We start from the raw sequence: 17,681 nt of genomic DNA, 5'->3' as shown, positions 1-17,681 counted from the left end.
TTGTGTTGGTGAAGAGAGTGGCCAGAGGTTTAGAATGACGTTGGTGCTACCCACACTGTAGAGTGAGCAGGGATGAGGGGTGGGGAAAGGGGGGATCCTACAGAGAAAGAGAGGCAAAGGTCGTTTAGGAAAGGTAAACTATTTAGGATCAAACAAATGTACCCACACGGATACTGAGAAGTTGTAATCTCTCAATATTACTGAATTGAACCCCAATTGAGGATGAGGACAATATTTCGTTAGTATCCAGTATTGAAGTTTGATGCACATATTGTAGGATTTTCTCCTATCTTGGTGACTGATAAATGGTGAGCCAGAATGAGGTGCAAGATGACAAACTATACAAAGCTGTTTCGGCACCTTTCTGACCTGTGATTCTGTATTGAAGATGTAAGCTAAAATAGCATTTGGCCCCATTTGCTGAAATAATTCTCTGTATTAATTGTATGATACAATTTAAAACTCAAAAATAATCTCGATGTTTCTACCTGATGAGCAGCATTGATATTATTTGTATTAAGTTGGCAAAATTGAAGTTGTTATGTTTTTTTCCCTCTATAATTTCAGCCATGCTACTACCCTCGACACTACTACTTCTCCTTGGCCTCCTCCCTTGGAGTCCCAATGCATCATGGGCCGCTAAAGTGATCGTGGTCCCACCCATCATGTTTGAATCCCACCTGTACATCTTCAAGACGCTGGCCACGGCTCTGCAACAGGAGGGCCATGAGACCCATTTTCTAATTTCAGAGGGCCGTGGGGTGCCCCCCTCCCCTAACTACCACTTGCAGCGCTACCCAGGGATCTTTAACAGCACCACGGCTGACAATTTCCTCCAGTCCAAAGTCAGCAACATCTTCTCAGGCCGCCTGACGTTTCTGGAACTGTTTGACATTCTTGACCACTACTCCCAGAACTGTGACGCCGTTGTCGGCAGTGTTGAGGTGATGACCCGCCTCAAGGAGGCCAAGTTTGACCTGCTGCTGGTGGACCCTAATGAGATGTGTGGTTTTGTGATCGCTCATATCTTGGGTGTGAAATATGCCGTGTTCAGCACAGGCCTGTGGTACCCTGCAGAGGCGGGCGCCCCGGCCCCGCTTTCATACGTACCTGAATTCAACTCATTGCTCACAGACCACATGTCTCTGGTCCAGAGGATCGCCAACACAGCTGTTTACCTGGTGCAGCGCTTCGGAGTCCGCTATATTGCATTGCCCAAGTATGACCGGATTATGAAGAAACATGGAGTGAAGCCTCAAGTGGCCATGGCGGACTTGGTGCAGGGCAGCCAGCTGTGGATGCTATGCACTGACATGGCTCTGGAGTTCCCCAGGCCCACCCTGCCACATGTGGTGTACATAGGAGGCATCCTCACCAAGCCCCCCAACCCACTGCCACAGGTCAGTACTGTGAGACACACATGCACCTGGCAAGCACATGGTGAGATTGGCAAAGGCAGACAACATGGTTTTGTGTGGTGGTTGTGTGCTCTCATGAACAAGAGGGCTTATTTCACTTTGAGTTCATGTTATATCACATCATCAATGGCAAATCAAGTAAGACGCTTTTGAAGGATAAAATAACGAGACAGCAATGTCTGTTTTTGGCAAATCCATCAACATAAAGGTACTTCAAACATCATATAACATCTAATGTGGTCATAAATCAGTTTTACCTTTCCCACAATGGCCTAATATACCCAGAGAAAAGGTGAACGATGGTTATCCCAGTAATAACCATATGATGGCAAATTCTGATATCATCAGCAAATTAATATCATCTCACTTTATTTAGCAAACTGTATATTGTAATATCGCCAAGCACTACTATTTGGTCAGTGGTTTTAGTGCTTGTAGGGATCACTATGGCTTCTCTGGCATTCATGACAAAAGTACTGCAATACAATGGCTAACTAATGGCAAAAGAGTTTGACGATAATATTATGCAAAATACGGTTTTCGTACAGAATGGGGAGCCATATTGTTATGCTTCAGCATTTACAAATGTGTTTTTTTTATTCGACCATTAGCAGGAGTCCACTTATACACTATGGACATTTCGGGCTCTGCCTTTTTTCAGTATGTGTGTGTTGTGTGCGCCCAAAAGGATTTCCAGGGATTTACTATTAAAGCCACAGGAGGAGCTTGTTCTTTACCTTGTTTTTCTTATTGTGCATACATCTTTCAATTTTTAATCAGCAGTTGCTATTAATTGTGATTAATGTGACAAAAAGAGCTTTTGGGGAGAAACGTAGTGGTAGCTCTTATCTCTTACATCCCATTGAAAAGGAAATTTAGGTTTATGGTTTGAATGAAGTTCCCACTTTTCTCACTCATGAAGCTTTGTCTGATGAAGTTCATTGTCAGTTTACAAACAGAAACTACACCTACACTCTTGGTATTATCTCCCTTCTCCTGTCTTAAAAGTCAGACTGAGATTCAGTCTTTTTTGGTATCTATCCTTGCATGCCCCCATTGTCTCCCCTTATCATTGGTAACTGCTATTATCAATCCCACTACAAAGCGATCCTTCATAGACGATGCTGGGGTGAGAATGGGTTTGGGTTGAATGGAAGCGGTGGATTTTGAGCAGAGAGGGAGGGGAGTCATGGAGAGCAGAGGCGGGCGGTGACGGGGGGTTAGTCCGGCGTTCGGTGGCCGAGAGCGCGCGGGCCATCGGTATCCACTGCGGGGGGTTTTGGAATGCCACTCCGGCCAATCGGGAAATAGGAAGCATTGTGCTGTGTTGTGTGGAGGGAGTTATAATGGAAGCGGAGGGAGAACGAGGCCATTGTTCCTGGCAGAGCTCTGGAGACACTAAGACTCTTTTAAGGGGTCACTGTGGCTGCGTTGTAGGGACACAGAGCCCAGTCTGTCCCTGATGTTGCCCCGTGCCAGGGCCAGCCTTAGCTGCCGCAGCTGGACCGTGAGCCTCCCTCCCTCTCCTTGTCCTCCAGTTTGATCCCTCCAACATGGCTGCTCCCTGATCACCCACTGTCAGACCATACGTCTTCTCTTCCCAGAGGCTGGTTTATGCAGTAATGTGGTTAGCTCCTTTTGAGGAAAACCTAGAATAGGAATAGGGCCCGAGGAGGAGGAGGATGTAATTTCTTCTGCAGAAAATAGTTGGAAAAAATAAAATAGTTCTCAGTGAGGTTTGTGGATTACCAAAAGTATCTGGGCTGATTCTAGTGAGTCACGCTGTAGTTGAGCTTTCTTTGAGCGCTGATAAAGAAATTCCTTTCAACATTATATTAAGTTGGCATCAGACACTCCGATATCTCTTCACTTTACAAATGACAAATTGAACTGTCTAGTGGATAGATAGCCCCGAGGGGACAGGAGGAAATACTTTGCCGTGATTTAGTGTCCTTAAAGGACTCCAAAGGACTTTGTTAATGTGTAGGATGGACAACATGCATCTGATAAAACGCTTCTCAATTGACTTTTGTATAGTTTTATGGTATTTTGTAAATGGTAATCAGCAGTGCTGCGAGTTCAAGACACGTTTCCCCACAGAAACAATCAAATATATTTTATAGCTGTCCCCACAATAGACTTTGTATATTGGTATGGTTGTATATTAATTGATTTATCAACGTAATGCACGTGCAGTTTGTGTGAGTGCTTGGAGAAAAATGGTGATCTCTTCCACAAATATGCTACTTATCTTTTATAATGAAGTTATTACTATACAATTAGGAATATAGGTTGACCAAAAATACCAGGGATTTTATTGGTATGCTCTCTAGTCTATTATCTGAATGTAAGGACTTTGGAACCATTGGTGCCTTGCAGATGCTGTGTGATGAAATAAGGCTATGTAGATGTAAAATTATTAGGAAATGATATGGGTCCATTATGATGAGTTACTTTAAGGACTATCAACGTTCATTAACATTGTAATATGAAATGAGGATATATAATGCAACAAATTGCACCAAATTGCAAAAAGCAAGGTCAGCATATCCTGAGTTGCAGTTCTGAGGCATTAACTTAAATATATTAAACAGCCTCATGCATTAGACATTGTCTGTCTGGCTTGATTAACTTCTACTGCAAACATTTCTTCTGTATGTTCTTATAGAAATAATGTTACCAGCTGCAATATGATAACTAGAGATTGCACTATGGTTCATAGTCTGGGAGGTTCCCACCTACCTTGCTTTTAAGTGTTCTATATCATTCTTTGCAAAGTCCATTTATGTTCATGCCATCTCATATTTATCTGTTAACCTGTAAATAATAATGAACACGTGAAATAAACCAAAACTTGAAAAAGTGATAAAGACCACAAAAACAATATTCAAAGTTGATCTTTTATTGATGTGAGATATTTATATTTAATGCATTAAAAATAATCTGAGCTGGAGCTCAGCTGTTACATCGCAATGATCACATTGTATCTCCAGTTTTGGCCATTTAAATTCTTGCAAAATACACATGAATGAATCAATTATGAAATAAGGGACTGCTGGTATAAACAGGAAGAAAACACTTGGCATAGTAGTGTTAGCATTGTATCATTATTAACCTTTTTTCATGGACAAAGAAACTAATTGTCTCTCTCATTGTCTTTCTATTATATCTCCACAGGATTTTGAGGCGTGGGTGAATGACACAGCGGAGCATGGCTTTGTAGTCGTGTCGTTTGGAGCGGGGGTCAAGTACCTTTCCCATGACATTGCTCACAAACTGGCAGGAGCCCTCGCCAGGCTGCCCCAGCGTGTCGTCTGGAGGTAAAGTATCTGTTTGGTCACTCATCCTGGACACAGCTGTCACTGGGACAACATGTGAAACCAGATTTTCTAGTGAGTTTTAAGTTTCTGACTCCACTCAGCACATGGCTCTGGGTGGCAGAAATGTAATTCATTGTTTTACATGGACTCCATAATCAGCAACTACTTCTGTTCATTGCCACATCGTAAAACAAAGGCAACATGTTGTTCCCCTGTGACAGTCTCTTCAGACCGAAGTCCATATTCCCACCTCACAGTTGCTTCACAGTATTATCTGAGGTCGTCTAGTAGAGAAAGCAGCATTTAGTATTCAAACCTGAACTCTCAGATACTTTGTTCTCCTCTCAGGAAAATTTGACAGTATCCAACGAGGAAGGCTTCACGTTTTAATGATGGAAAGACCTTAGTATTTGATTCAATTCAGCAAAGTCACAAACATGGTGAAACACACGGTTCAGTGTCTCACAAACATGCAGACAAATACCTCCATGCTCATGTTATGTGGTAGGTGCTACTGTTAGCTACAGCGGCTTGACAACATGACATTGTGGGTCACTTTGCTGCAGCCAAATATGTCTGTGATGGGGAAAATAAAACTCTTCAGGTCAGGATGAAATATTAACAAGAGGTCCTTCACAGAATTATAGAAGACGATAGTGCTTGCCCAGCGCGAAAGATCACATTCAAATCTTATTTTTTGTAATCATTTACACAGAATGATTCACTAACCTGAGCAGGAGAACACACAATATAAGAGGGGGATTAAGGAGGGATGAATATGAGAACAGCAAGGGGTTTAACATTCCATCCATGAACCTGTTAATCCTTAACTCTTATCTTGGAATATTTTAGAGTTTGTGATTCATTGACCACATTCACATTGTTTCTGTGTCATTTTTATCCCATAGATGACTAAGGAATAGGACATTCAAGTAGACTGGCTCGAGGTTGCATAATCTTTATGAGACAATGGAATTTGTTTATATAGGTCAATCTATTCTGCAACTGTCCAACTGGTGCTTTACAAACATAGACCACAGGAGCAAAGCCTTGATGCTCGTACATGCCCGCGGCTCCCAAACCGGACTCCTTTATAGGTATATGGTGTAGCTGGGCTAATGTTTGACCAGGCACCTGTGTGCAGATGTTGTACAAACACACTGCACAATTTACAATGAGGCCATAACTGACCGCATGGTCAATATAATAATTAGGTCAGCCTGGTCCAGACTGTTTTAACATGTTTGTAGTTTTATTAGGAATATAGTAATTTGATTCCAGTTAGTTTTTAAGAAAAAAAGAATTCTTTCATTTCAGCTCTAGTTTTTAGCATTATCCTAAGTAATGCCGCTCTGAAGTGTATGATTTTATTGGCTCAATGCAGATGGTTCACTGAAATTAGAATCTTGTTGACAATGGGTCCTCTTTTTTTTTTCAGATAATACATTGTAACCATTACTTTTTTTAAAGATAATATGCAAATCAATGCAGTAGTTTACTAAAATTATATTTATAGAACCCACACATGACAAGTAATCAACTGCAAAAAGTGTATGTATGCATGTTCAAAGTAAACAATTAATTGACAGTGTGAGGATATCAGTGAGAATGCTAAGAAATATTAAGTCTGTAAGATCTTAGGGTAACTTTTGATAGCTACTTTTCCTTTGAGCAGCATACAATAAATATCATCAACGTTTGTTTTTATCAACCAAGAATCATAAAAAAAAATACAGGTTCAATTGTAATGACATACATGCTTTATATTACCACCATTGGACTACTGTTGCTCTTTTAATCCATTTAAACTCCCACTCAGTCTCAAAATTGTAATTTAACTGAATCTAGGAGATCCTGTCGTACCACTCCACGTTTATCATCACTGTGCTGTTCACCCATTATATTTAGAATACATTTAAACATTTTATGAATTACCTACAATGCCATCCATGGTCTGGCATCAGATGATTTTAAAGTTGATGTATTGTAAAGGATACAGAGATGCCACAGATTGACTTTAGAAATAGGTAGTGAGTCTGTTGAGCAACTAGACTATCCATCAATCTCTGGAGAGCTAAGAGCGAGAAAAGTCAAGCTCAGGTTGAGTGTGACCCCTTTTAGATAACCAAAGCTAAATAGACACCCGCTTGAATTGTTCCCATAGTATTTATATGTATTTAGTGAAGCCTCATGCGGACATTTTGACCCCTCATGCCGTCAATAACACAGGAGTACTTCAACTATGTGACTGCTTTTCTTCCTTGGTTGTCTGCACCTGGGGTAAAACAAGAAGTCTACTGTGGCATGCTCGGAGCAGAGTTCAACAACAGAAATTCACTATGTGATATATTGTGTGGGGTTGGAAACACATCGAGCTGAAACTGGGCAGAATCCTTGGTTTGAGCAAAACATGGGCAAAGCGTACTTTGTTTTGTAATGAGGAGTGCTGAAGCAATAATGTGTGATAATTTGTAATTTTACTGTATACAATGACAAAGTCGAATCTCAAGTACTGACAATGATGCTCCCCATGTTGGTGATGTAATAGCCTCAAAACTTTGTATGTGACATTGAATGGTCATCTGGCTTCTTCGTGGCCCTTCCAAATGGAAAAAGGAAGAGGGCTGATGAGAGGGACAGGGACCATGCCAAATGAATCGTGTCATTGATAATTTGCTGTGTGAATGTAGGCTTTGATTGGAAGGACAGTGAATTGGGGCTTTGTTGAAGAGAGAAAAAGAGATGATGGGTGAGGGAGAGAAGGAGACAGAGATGGGGGTCGTAATGTAGCATGCATATGTGTTGTGTGCTGGATTTGTTGGAAAATGCTTCCGCACACACAACCACACACACCAACAGACATACACACAATGCTGTACACATTCACCACCCCCCGTAGAAGACAAAGGGTCCAAATCTAAATGTCTGGGTGAACAAGCGAGGCCCTTCTGCTTTTTGCTTTTTGTTTTGGAAAAAATAAATCAACATTGAATTCCCCCTTGTTCACTTTCTGCATAATGTAAATGACAGACTCAAATAATTTATCTAGCCTTCTGTATACATTATCTATTGTATTCCCTATTCATACTATACATCCTCTGCCCTCACTATGCATGTCCCTCATGCCAAGAAGAGGTATCACCATTAAAAGATCAACATAAAGTACCTTTACAAAGTAAAACATAGTATGTATCTAGTAGAAATATAAATACAGTCCACAAAACACAAAAGTGAGGAATAAAATGCACAAGCTAGCCCAACATTATTGAGAGTTTAGTGGTGACCATGAGGCTGTCAGGCAACCAGCGGAGACTCCTAAAAGTTAATGACCTCGGACAGGAAATAGTCTGGTCCATAACCCCCTGTAAAACTGTAAAATGTCATTGTTATACTTCTGTTTTTGTGCAGATTAAACACATGATTTATAGCGTGTTGATTGGTGAGTTGTGCTGTTGTGTAGTTGTGTTACCTTTGGACAGATCCAGGCTTGCTGTTTCCCACTCCACCAGTCTGTGTGCTCGGCAAACTGCTTCATATTTATATGACTTAAGAGTCATGTTTACTTGAGAGTGGTATCATTCTTCTCTTTTCACTCTTGGCAAGAGAGCAAATAAGTGTATTATCTAGAATGTCAAAGTGTTATTTTAGCAAAACACTCATTAACTTAGATATACTCCTCCAACAAAGGTATTTAAAGAGTAGATATAACATTTGCACATATCTGACAAATATTAACTGAATATTAAATACTGTGTGATTAGTGACGCAGAGGTTTTCTCTTTGTTCATACACTATGATGACATCATAATCTACTAAAAGGTGAGCTAAACTATCTTATCATTATTTACTTTTTCCTTCCTTAGATTCTCTGGAGTTCCGCCCAGTAACCTTGGCAACAATACCAAGCTTGTTGATTGGATGCCGCAGAATGACCTATTAGGTGAGTACATTTGGAGGACACCACACACTGTAGTGTGCTCTTCATCTTCTATTGCACCATTTAAATTGAAATGTGTTTGTCTGGTTCAAGGCACATTTTAACACAACTTATTATTGGCATTTTTACACAAGAAGGGTCCAATTGATGGTATGGTGGACTTTTGTTTTGTGTGTGTGGGATCCTCCCATACCTACTAGTGTGAAAGCCACATGTGCCATGTTTATGCATGTCAGGATTTAGCAAGACAACAACATTCAGCTAGCATTGTGTTCTGCAGTGGTGTAATAGCACAATGATTAGCCAACCTGGAACATACAGACGTTATGCCTGTCTGGCCTTCTGGTTGCTCAGTAAAAGTGATTTTAGATAGAGAGTTCACCACAAAACCATAACACATATATTTACTATTACTCCATTGCACAAAAGTGCATTTATGTTGCTGGCCAAATGACAAATTCAACTTTTATTTTATTGAATAAATCTCCATCTCCTTCCAAATATACTAACATATGTGGGCTTGTCTTACTGAAGCATGTCCTCCAACTGTCTTTATCTTTTAAGAGGAAAGAAACTGATTATAATTGAAGTCTGTGATTATCTTTTGATCCGAACGTTACCCAACTTTCAAACTTCAGTAAATCATACTGTGCATGTCTCCCCTCATAAAAATACTGACTGGTGTATTTTGTTAATTATACTGTTGAACACACACACACACACGCACACACACACACACACACACACACACACACACACACACACACACACACACACCGTCTGTTTTCCTCTAACGGTCCCATATTCACAAAGTGGGGAGCAACAGTGAAATACTGCTGCGTGAAGCAGTTATGGGATGTACTGTATACACTCTAAATATTACAGCAAAATAAGCACCCTGTCAAAAAATGACGAATGAACACAACACCTAACATGCAAAATAACACCCCCGTCCCTCCTGTCATCTAGGCCATGCCAACACAAGGGCCTTCCTGAGCCACGGTGGCCTGAACAGCATATACGAGGCCATGTATCACGGGGTGCCGGTGGTAGGTGTGCCCCTGTTTGGAGACCACTATGACACCATGACTCGTGTGGCAGCCAAAGGTATGGGTATCATGCTACACTGGAAGTACATGACCGAAGAAGACCTCTACACAGCCCTGACCAGCGTCATCAAAGACACAAGGTTAGATTTCTAACCTGTCACACATGAAAGCTTTGTACATTAGTGTAGTTGTTCATCAGTGCCATCTGGTGAACATATCTGGAATCACCACTCTGTGACTTCATGGCACACGCGGAATGTTCACCAACTTAATCTCCCTTTCATATGGTGCTTTCATGAGTATGTGTCCTCCTTGAACATGTTGAAAGATTTCCCATAAAAGCTTGTGTCCTTCGTCTCTTCATATCCTTGTTTTTACATTCTTGTTTCCAACATCTGCCTCTCCCTACCAAGGTACCGCCAGCAAGCGCTTACTCTCTCCAACATTCACAAAGACCAGCCTGGCCATCCGGTGACCAGGGCCGTGTACTGGATCAGTTATGTTCTACGTCACAACGGTGCCAGCCACCTGCGCTCTGCTGTATATGAGGTGTCCCCCTACCAGTACTTCCTGCTGGATGTGATTTTTACTGTAGGGGCGGCCTTGGCTCTGACCGTCTTTGCCCTGCGACGGTTGGTTCGATTGCTGAGAGGGAAGGCCGGGGACCAGAGCAGAGGAGGCGACGGCACCAGGGATGACGGGAACACGGCCAATGGACATTGCCACAGCGAGAGCATGACCAATGGGAAACACAAACGCAATGGCTCTCTGAAAAACGAGAAGAAGATTAATTAATGTTTTGAATGGCCAAGAGGGACGAGGAAGAAGTTGCCCCAAGGACTCAGCTCTAGGTTTGGTTTAGTGGTTTCATAAAAAGCTCTGAGAGAAAGCTGTTCTTAGGTCTGTGTCGGGAGGCAACTGCTACTCTGAGCGAGCAAGAGGCTGTAGGAGGATACACCATGCATCGTGTGGGGACAGAGCAAGGCATCGGGTGCTCAAAATCTGTGTGTGTGTGTGTGTGTGTTTGTGGGTGTATGTGTATGTGTGCACTGAGGCGAATTTAATGAAAACTCTAACAAAAGCAGGTACTGCAATACAACACCAAATTGAAAAGTCACTGAGGATGAAACACAGGGAAGACACATTGGGAGGACATTGTTTCTTCATGTGCGGCGTCTTTCCTACATGTTCTTGCTGCCTTTCTTACCAGTTAAAGGATGCTGAAGAGGGGAAATCCTGAGCGCCAACCCCTCGTCCTCAGAACAAAACAAGAAAACCAATGGATAACTTTTAAATAGTTAGGATTTAATGTTTTTAACTGAAAATTCTGCTTCAGCAAATGTCTGGTAAACTGTAAACAGAGGACCAATCTATTTATTACTGTACTCATTTTAATGATGAACCTTTGTAACTTATCTATTTTTAATTTATTGTATGTATCTATGGTGTGATGAATTCTGGCAGATGAACACTCCTTCCTCTAAGCTAACATTTGCAAAAGATTATGTGCTTCATTTTGGTGAAACAAACAAAACAAAGACTGGCAGCTGCAGTCATTACAATTTTGCACAGCAGCTGCATTATCCACAGTATTCATGGTGGTCTTGCTTTCAAAATAATCTGTGTTAAAACATATTTTGGATTTTCCTCTTTTCACATGGTAGTGGCATACTGTGACAGCGTTTGGCTGTGCAGTAGTCCCATTGTCTCTGGACTGACAGTTTGTTTGGGTGGAGAGGCTATTTGGCTTATTAGTGTGAACAGGTTTATCATGTTATTGTCAAAAGATATATAATTTACTTCTGAGAATACTGTGAATAGGCAGAGCCAGATCAGACATGTGCTCACGCTCCTCCAGTCAGGTGATCAGTGATGAGTCAGAGAATTATTGATTTATGATTACTTGCTTTGTCAGTCCCATTTCCGTTGTCTATTTATTAATTAGGATTCATGACTTGATTGCCATTTTTAGTGCTCCACATTACTTTGTACATTTCTCTATGATTCATTTGATGGATAGTTTCTGACATACTGTATGTTGCAAATCCTAGTTTTAAATTACACAGATCAGGAATAAATCCATTTAGCGCCTCTCAAGTTTAAGTCTGTTAGATTTTGCTATTGAAGTTCATGGACAAACTAGGTCAACCTTCTGTAATTATATTAACTTTGAATGTGAATGATTGATCTGTATGGGGCCTTTTATAATGCAAATATTTGTTTATGCAGTATGCTTGAATACGGAGTGTCAGAGTGTATGGATGAACCAAGGTAAATGAGGTTTGTTTTGGCCCACTGAGAGTCATGTTTCTCGACCGCTGTGTCTGTTAATTCTTAATGCAGATGGAGGAAGGGTGTGAGGAGGGTGAGAGAGTGACTTAGCTCCAACAACCGAGGTGAACCTCACTACTTCTACAGTGAGTGACACTGATCCCCGCAGCGCAATTCTCTTTTCTTGAACCCCCGTCGAGGAGATCAAAGTACAGGGCGAGCTGGAAGAGTATCTTTGGAGTTTGTAGGGATTCGGTATCTTGCTAATGGACATTTCAGAAGGGTATACAGGACAGAAAAATCTCATGAACATGAGACTTCCTGTTGGGCAATTCGTCAAACCACCAGGCCACACTTACTGCATTTTCCACCATTGTACTAGCAGCACAGTCCAGACATCGACTGTTTTAAAGTTTCAAATTGCAACCACAATTGGCATTCTAGCAAACACATTGTTTACCAATTACTAATGCCTCACAAGCGGACAATTAAGCAATGTATTTGAACGAAACAGAGTAAATGATATCACTTAACCTATCAAAAGTTGTTGAAGACCTAACATCCATGTATGTTCACCAATCCTGTATGATAATTAAGAAATCCTTCATGATCTTCCTGACTCTGTGAGCTACAATTACACCTGCATAGCCTCACGCAGCCCTGCTGAGAACAGACGAGTCTACTTGAAACATCCTCATTGTCATCATCCTCCATAACAAGTTCAGCTGTTGGGTATGGCAGGTGGGCCTGCAGGTGCCATACAAGCCATGAACAGGGTCTGGAGAGGAAAAATAAATTGTGAAGATACATATTTTTTTATTAATGTGTAGCCCACATAGTTAAATGTCAACCAACGCTCGTCCTTAACTCCTCTCTCGTGTCTGCACTGATTCTGCAGCCTGGTGTGTCTCTGTTCTTGTGATGTTTGCATTTCATCAGCTTGAAGTTTTCTTTGTTCTGTCTTGAATAGTGCACTTGCTTGTTCCATTTGTCCACCTCTTTGTGTTACTCTTGATTTCTTGGTGTATTCTGCTGTCATTCTATTCCTTGTCGTCTTTCTTCTTCCTCCTCCTCCTTAAATATTAGATGTCTCCACTCACTCACGTTTATTCTTTTAAGCCTTCATTTTACTTTGATTTAAAAAATACATAAAGTTCTCAATTTTCCCGTCATGTGTGTTCATGTTGTAAATAGAACAATGTAAACAAAGCACTAATGCTGAATAAAAATTACATATTTTGTTTGCAGAGATGATTGAAACTTTTTTTCTCATAAAGTGTTAATGTTACATTGGTTGTCTTTATTTTTTAGATATACATTTAAGATTGATGAAAAAGCTGAGAAAAAGGTGTATTGTAAAGTACTGTACTTAAGTATGTCTAATTATCTTGCTTCTCCTAATTAATAATTGATTGTTCCATGTTATCAGTGCCACTGCACAGCAATATTGAACAGACTAGTGCATATGCCTCTGTTTTCTGAGACCTGACAAGGCGGATGTGGATTACAGCAGGTGATTCTGTCAGTCTCAGTTTGATAGGGGATGTATAGGCTTTCTGTCGGGAATTGTTACCAGGCAGCAAAGAGGTTTTGTAGGTATCAAATGTTAGAATCATCTAAAGTTGCCAACTGCACAGACGCATGCACGCAAGCCGGGCAGATAGATAGGGTTATCTAATGCTGTATGCTCGTGCTGAGTGAGGCCAGGGTAACAAAACACCCAGCCTGGTACCCGGCCTCGCTCACTGGCCCTGTTAATTATTCACAGCGGCTGCAGGGGCACACACACACACACACACACACACACACACACACACACACACACACACACACACACACACACACACACACACACAGTCAAAAGCATCTGCAGGTATGTTTAATTTACATTCTTGAAGTTGTTTTCTTTTGTTGTCACTGGTGGCCAAATCAGGCACTGTTCTGTTAACTGAGACAGGAAGGGGGGAAGAAATGGAGGGCGGGCCTCTGCTGATGAGGAATATGATACCTCAGAAAGCACAGTGGGCATCATTCATGACATCCTCCATTCATTCTCGGCCACCCCTCCCTCTTCAGACCTTGTAAGTGCCTATTATCTACCTTTCCTCTCCACCTCAACGAACAATCATCAGGAGCAATTAACCCCTTTGTGAGGGACTAAGTGGGCTTACTGTATGGAGTGAGAGTCATCCCTCTTTGCACAATATCTAAATGATGGATTTGCCAATAGTTTGACAACAGGGTGTGCTCTAATTTGCACACAGACATCCACAGTCTTCATGTGAGAGTAAGGCTGAAGGGATATAGTAGGGATTGCACGTTTGCACCACGGACGTTGGACCGAGCTTGTGCGTGGTTGTGTCTGAGTTAGCGTGACACCTAAGGGTGTGTGCCAGTTTTTAAATTGTTTTCTTAGCTTGTATTTGCATAAATGAGCCATACCCTTCCCTCAGTGTTTATTCATCTTGTTCATATACTAAGGGCCATACCTATAATATTCCCAGAAGCATATTATATTTCTCTGCAACTTATTTGAGAGGACTGGAAGACTTTCCCACCACTACATCAACCCAGAGCTAAACTGACCTTGACTGTATATGTAATGAACAAAGTGATGAAAATGAAAAAAGAATGTAATGGAACTTCTGTTAAACTGGTGAGATCATTGCACAGAGGAAAATAATCTCATTTCCCTCTCAAGTGAGATTGACCTGATGCATCTCTTTGAATGTCCTTACACTTTAAATTTCATATTGTCACATTTAAATTGAGTTGCTGTGAAACCAAGTGAGAAACAGCCTTGTTCTCTTGGAACAAAAATAGCCCAAATCCTAACATGTATTTTGGGATTTGGCTGGTCTTATTACATCAGAGTGAGGTGCTGCAGTATGTGCAGTACGTACTTTGCTCTTAAAGCTAAAAATATTTGAAAAGCACTGAGCTGCGTGTTGCCTTGTCAACCTCAAGATAAGGACAAAAGGAACACGTAGACAGTCTCTGTGCACGTAATGAGAGGACTCATCGTCATCAGCCTGTGAAAGACTCTGCAAACGGCTCCTCTTTAGTCCTCTTTCACTCTTTATCTTTCATTGACTTCCTTTGCTCTTTTCGAAGTCCAGTGAGAGGTAGAAATAGAGGAAGGATCGGTCGAGTGTTTCATGTTCTGAAGGGTTGGAATCAATACAACCGAGGGCTGCTTCTGCTTGACGGTCAGTGTAACTAGTACCATGAGATGTGTGTGTGAGTAAGTGCAAAGAAGGAAAAAATAGGAGAAAATATTCTGCATGTTCCCTATATGTCCAGTAGAGGGTGGTGGTAATCCATAATCAACTTCTCCGGTCACCTCATGCTTCTCTCCCCTTCTCTCTGTCTTCCAGCATATTTTTTCTCTTCCTCAACCAACAACTGATGGAACTGTTGACTAAAGTTTCAACTTTAAGAAGCTCTGAGTTATGTTGCAAACATCTTGCTATATCTAGTGTGTGTGTGTGTGTGTGTGTGTGTGTGTGTGTGTGTGTGTGTGTGTGTGTGTGTGTGTGTGGCTTCCTGAAATGTCTTATGTGGAAGCGGGCTGCCATCGTCATTCTGGCCCAGGACATATATTCAGCTGTAACTCTGATTAAATCCCCCTTAGAATCTCTTGTCCCAGCATGACAGATGTACCCTGGTGGAAGCCTTGATAGAATTCAGCTCAAACATCAGAGGCCTTAACATGGTGTGTGTGTGTGTGTGTGTGTGTGTGTGTGTGTGTGTGTGTGTGTGTGTGTGTGTGTGTGTGAGAAGGAGAGAGAGATCAAATCAAAGTTAAATGATCCGTGTAGAGAAACAGTGTCCCTTCGGCAGCTTCAAAGATAAGACGAAGTCAAAAAGAGACACATAGAGGTAATAAATAATTGCAGCGAGCAAATATAATTGGCATGTGCTCTATATTTGTGCATGCAGTCCATATGTGTGTGCATTATGTTCATACCTGTATGTTACATGTGCATGTATATGCATGTGTGTGTTTGCAAGCATGTGTACTATATCTGTGTGTGTGTGTGTGTGTGTGTGTGTGTGTGTGTGTGTGTGTGTGTGTGCGTGTGTGTGTGTGTGTGTGTGTGCGTCAGGGCGTTTGGGATAGATGAAACCCTGTCACTGCGTCACCATAGAGATAAGAGAAGCCTGACAGCAAGGGAGAGAGAATGACAGCTTTTATATCAATCATACTGACTTATAACTCTGTGTGTGTAAGTTAAGGGGTGAGGATGGGGAATTAAGCTAGAATCAAAAAATAAATCAATGTCATACGGTTTGTATGTCAACAGCTGTTGACAGTTTGGCCTCTCTTCTCAAGGTAATCTCTAAACTCCAGTGACCACACACACACACACACACACACACACACACACACACACACACACACACACACACACACACACACACACACACACACACACACACACACACACACACACATGATTCACTGACACAACGAGACAGATGCCAGTGTGTGTCACCCATCTCTAAGTGCCTGGACAACAGCCAGAAAGAGAGAGTTGGCCAAATGTTGTCCTGGCACACCAATCTACATCTTTCAGCTTCTCTCTGATCCAATTCTCTCTGTCTAATTTACTTTCTGCTCCTGCCTGAATTCCCATCCCTCATCTCAACTTCCCTCCACCCCCCTACCCCTTGCAATTCCTTTCCCACTTCCTTTTCCATCCTCTCCTCTCTCTCCCAATATGCACTTTCGTTCCTTTCCTCCAAAAAGCGTCCAACCCAGGGCCTCAGTGAGTCTGTAAGCTGATGCAGCGTATCTGTGAGGAATTGGGAATTCAATTGGAGAAAATCAGGCTTTTGAGTTTTCAGCCAGATATTTAATTATGGGAGTGAATTATAGCTGTGTCGCTGCAGGGACACAGCAGAGAGGTATTGTGACTAAGTAAACAATAAATAAGCACTAAATAAACATAAAGTCAATGCCATGCTTCATTAGAATTACAACACCCACTGGTGCCCTTGCTAAACCTCCAATGCCTACTTACTTTAGCCAACACAATCCAAATAGTCCCCTCTCTATGTATGTGTATGTGTGTGTAAATACCCATAAACATATCACTAATATTATCTGAGCCCTTTGCCCCGCTGCTGATCTCAGACAGTAGCAGAGAGAGAGGCCTGTCGTGAGATGGAAAGATAGTGAAGGAGGGGGTTTGGATGATAGCATGATAGAAATCTAACCTCCACTGTGGTTAGGTACTGACCTCATAGGCCTGCTGTCTGCGCTGATAAAGAAACAGGAAGCACCACACAAACACATACACACCCGCTACCCTATCCCTTATTTTCAAATCAGTAAATTATTTGATCCTTATCAGATGTTCATTCATTTTATTTCTCTCTTGTCTCTTTCACTCTGGGTTTTCTCTCTTTTCATATTCTCTCTGTTCTCCCAAAAGCTAAGGAAAGAGTTTATCTTGTCATCTGTTCTGAGAATCTATTGTTCACGCAGTCTTCTTTCATTTTCTTCACTACACAAAAAAATGTTTTCTTCAGTTCAAACAAGGTAAACTCAGTTTTCTATAGCCATTTTTTGCCTGGTTTAAAAACAAATCAAAACAAAAAAAGCTTGCTAATGTGATTTTGCTGATTCACCCACTAAAAAAAAATCAATGATAGGTGGCATCCTAAGAACACGGTGCAT

At 41.4% G+C, this 17,681-nt stretch overlaps 1 protein-coding gene across 1 annotated transcript; it reads left to right on the top strand.

Moving 5' to 3' along the window:
* Positions 1-569: 569 nt before the first annotated feature.
* Positions 570-10,519, top strand: ugt8 (UDP glycosyltransferase 8; the record flags this gene model as incomplete). The annotated part of the gene is made up of 5 exons (XM_079220029.1): positions 570-1,400; positions 4,596-4,738; positions 8,602-8,678; positions 9,645-9,864; positions 10,138-10,519. The coding sequence occupies 5 exons, from the start codon at positions 570-572 to the stop codon at positions 10,517-10,519; spliced, it is 1,653 nt and encodes a 550-aa protein (XP_079076155.1).
* Positions 10,520-17,681: the final 7,162 nt, after the last annotated feature.

This window comes from Taurulus bubalis (assembly GCF_910589615.1).
Source record: "Taurulus bubalis genome assembly, chromosome: 6".
NCBI classification, from domain to species: domain Eukaryota; kingdom Metazoa; phylum Chordata; class Actinopteri; order Perciformes; family Cottidae; genus Taurulus; species Taurulus bubalis.
The sequence above is the reverse complement of the archived record's forward strand: the minus strand, read 5'-3'. Positions and strand labels throughout refer to the sequence as shown.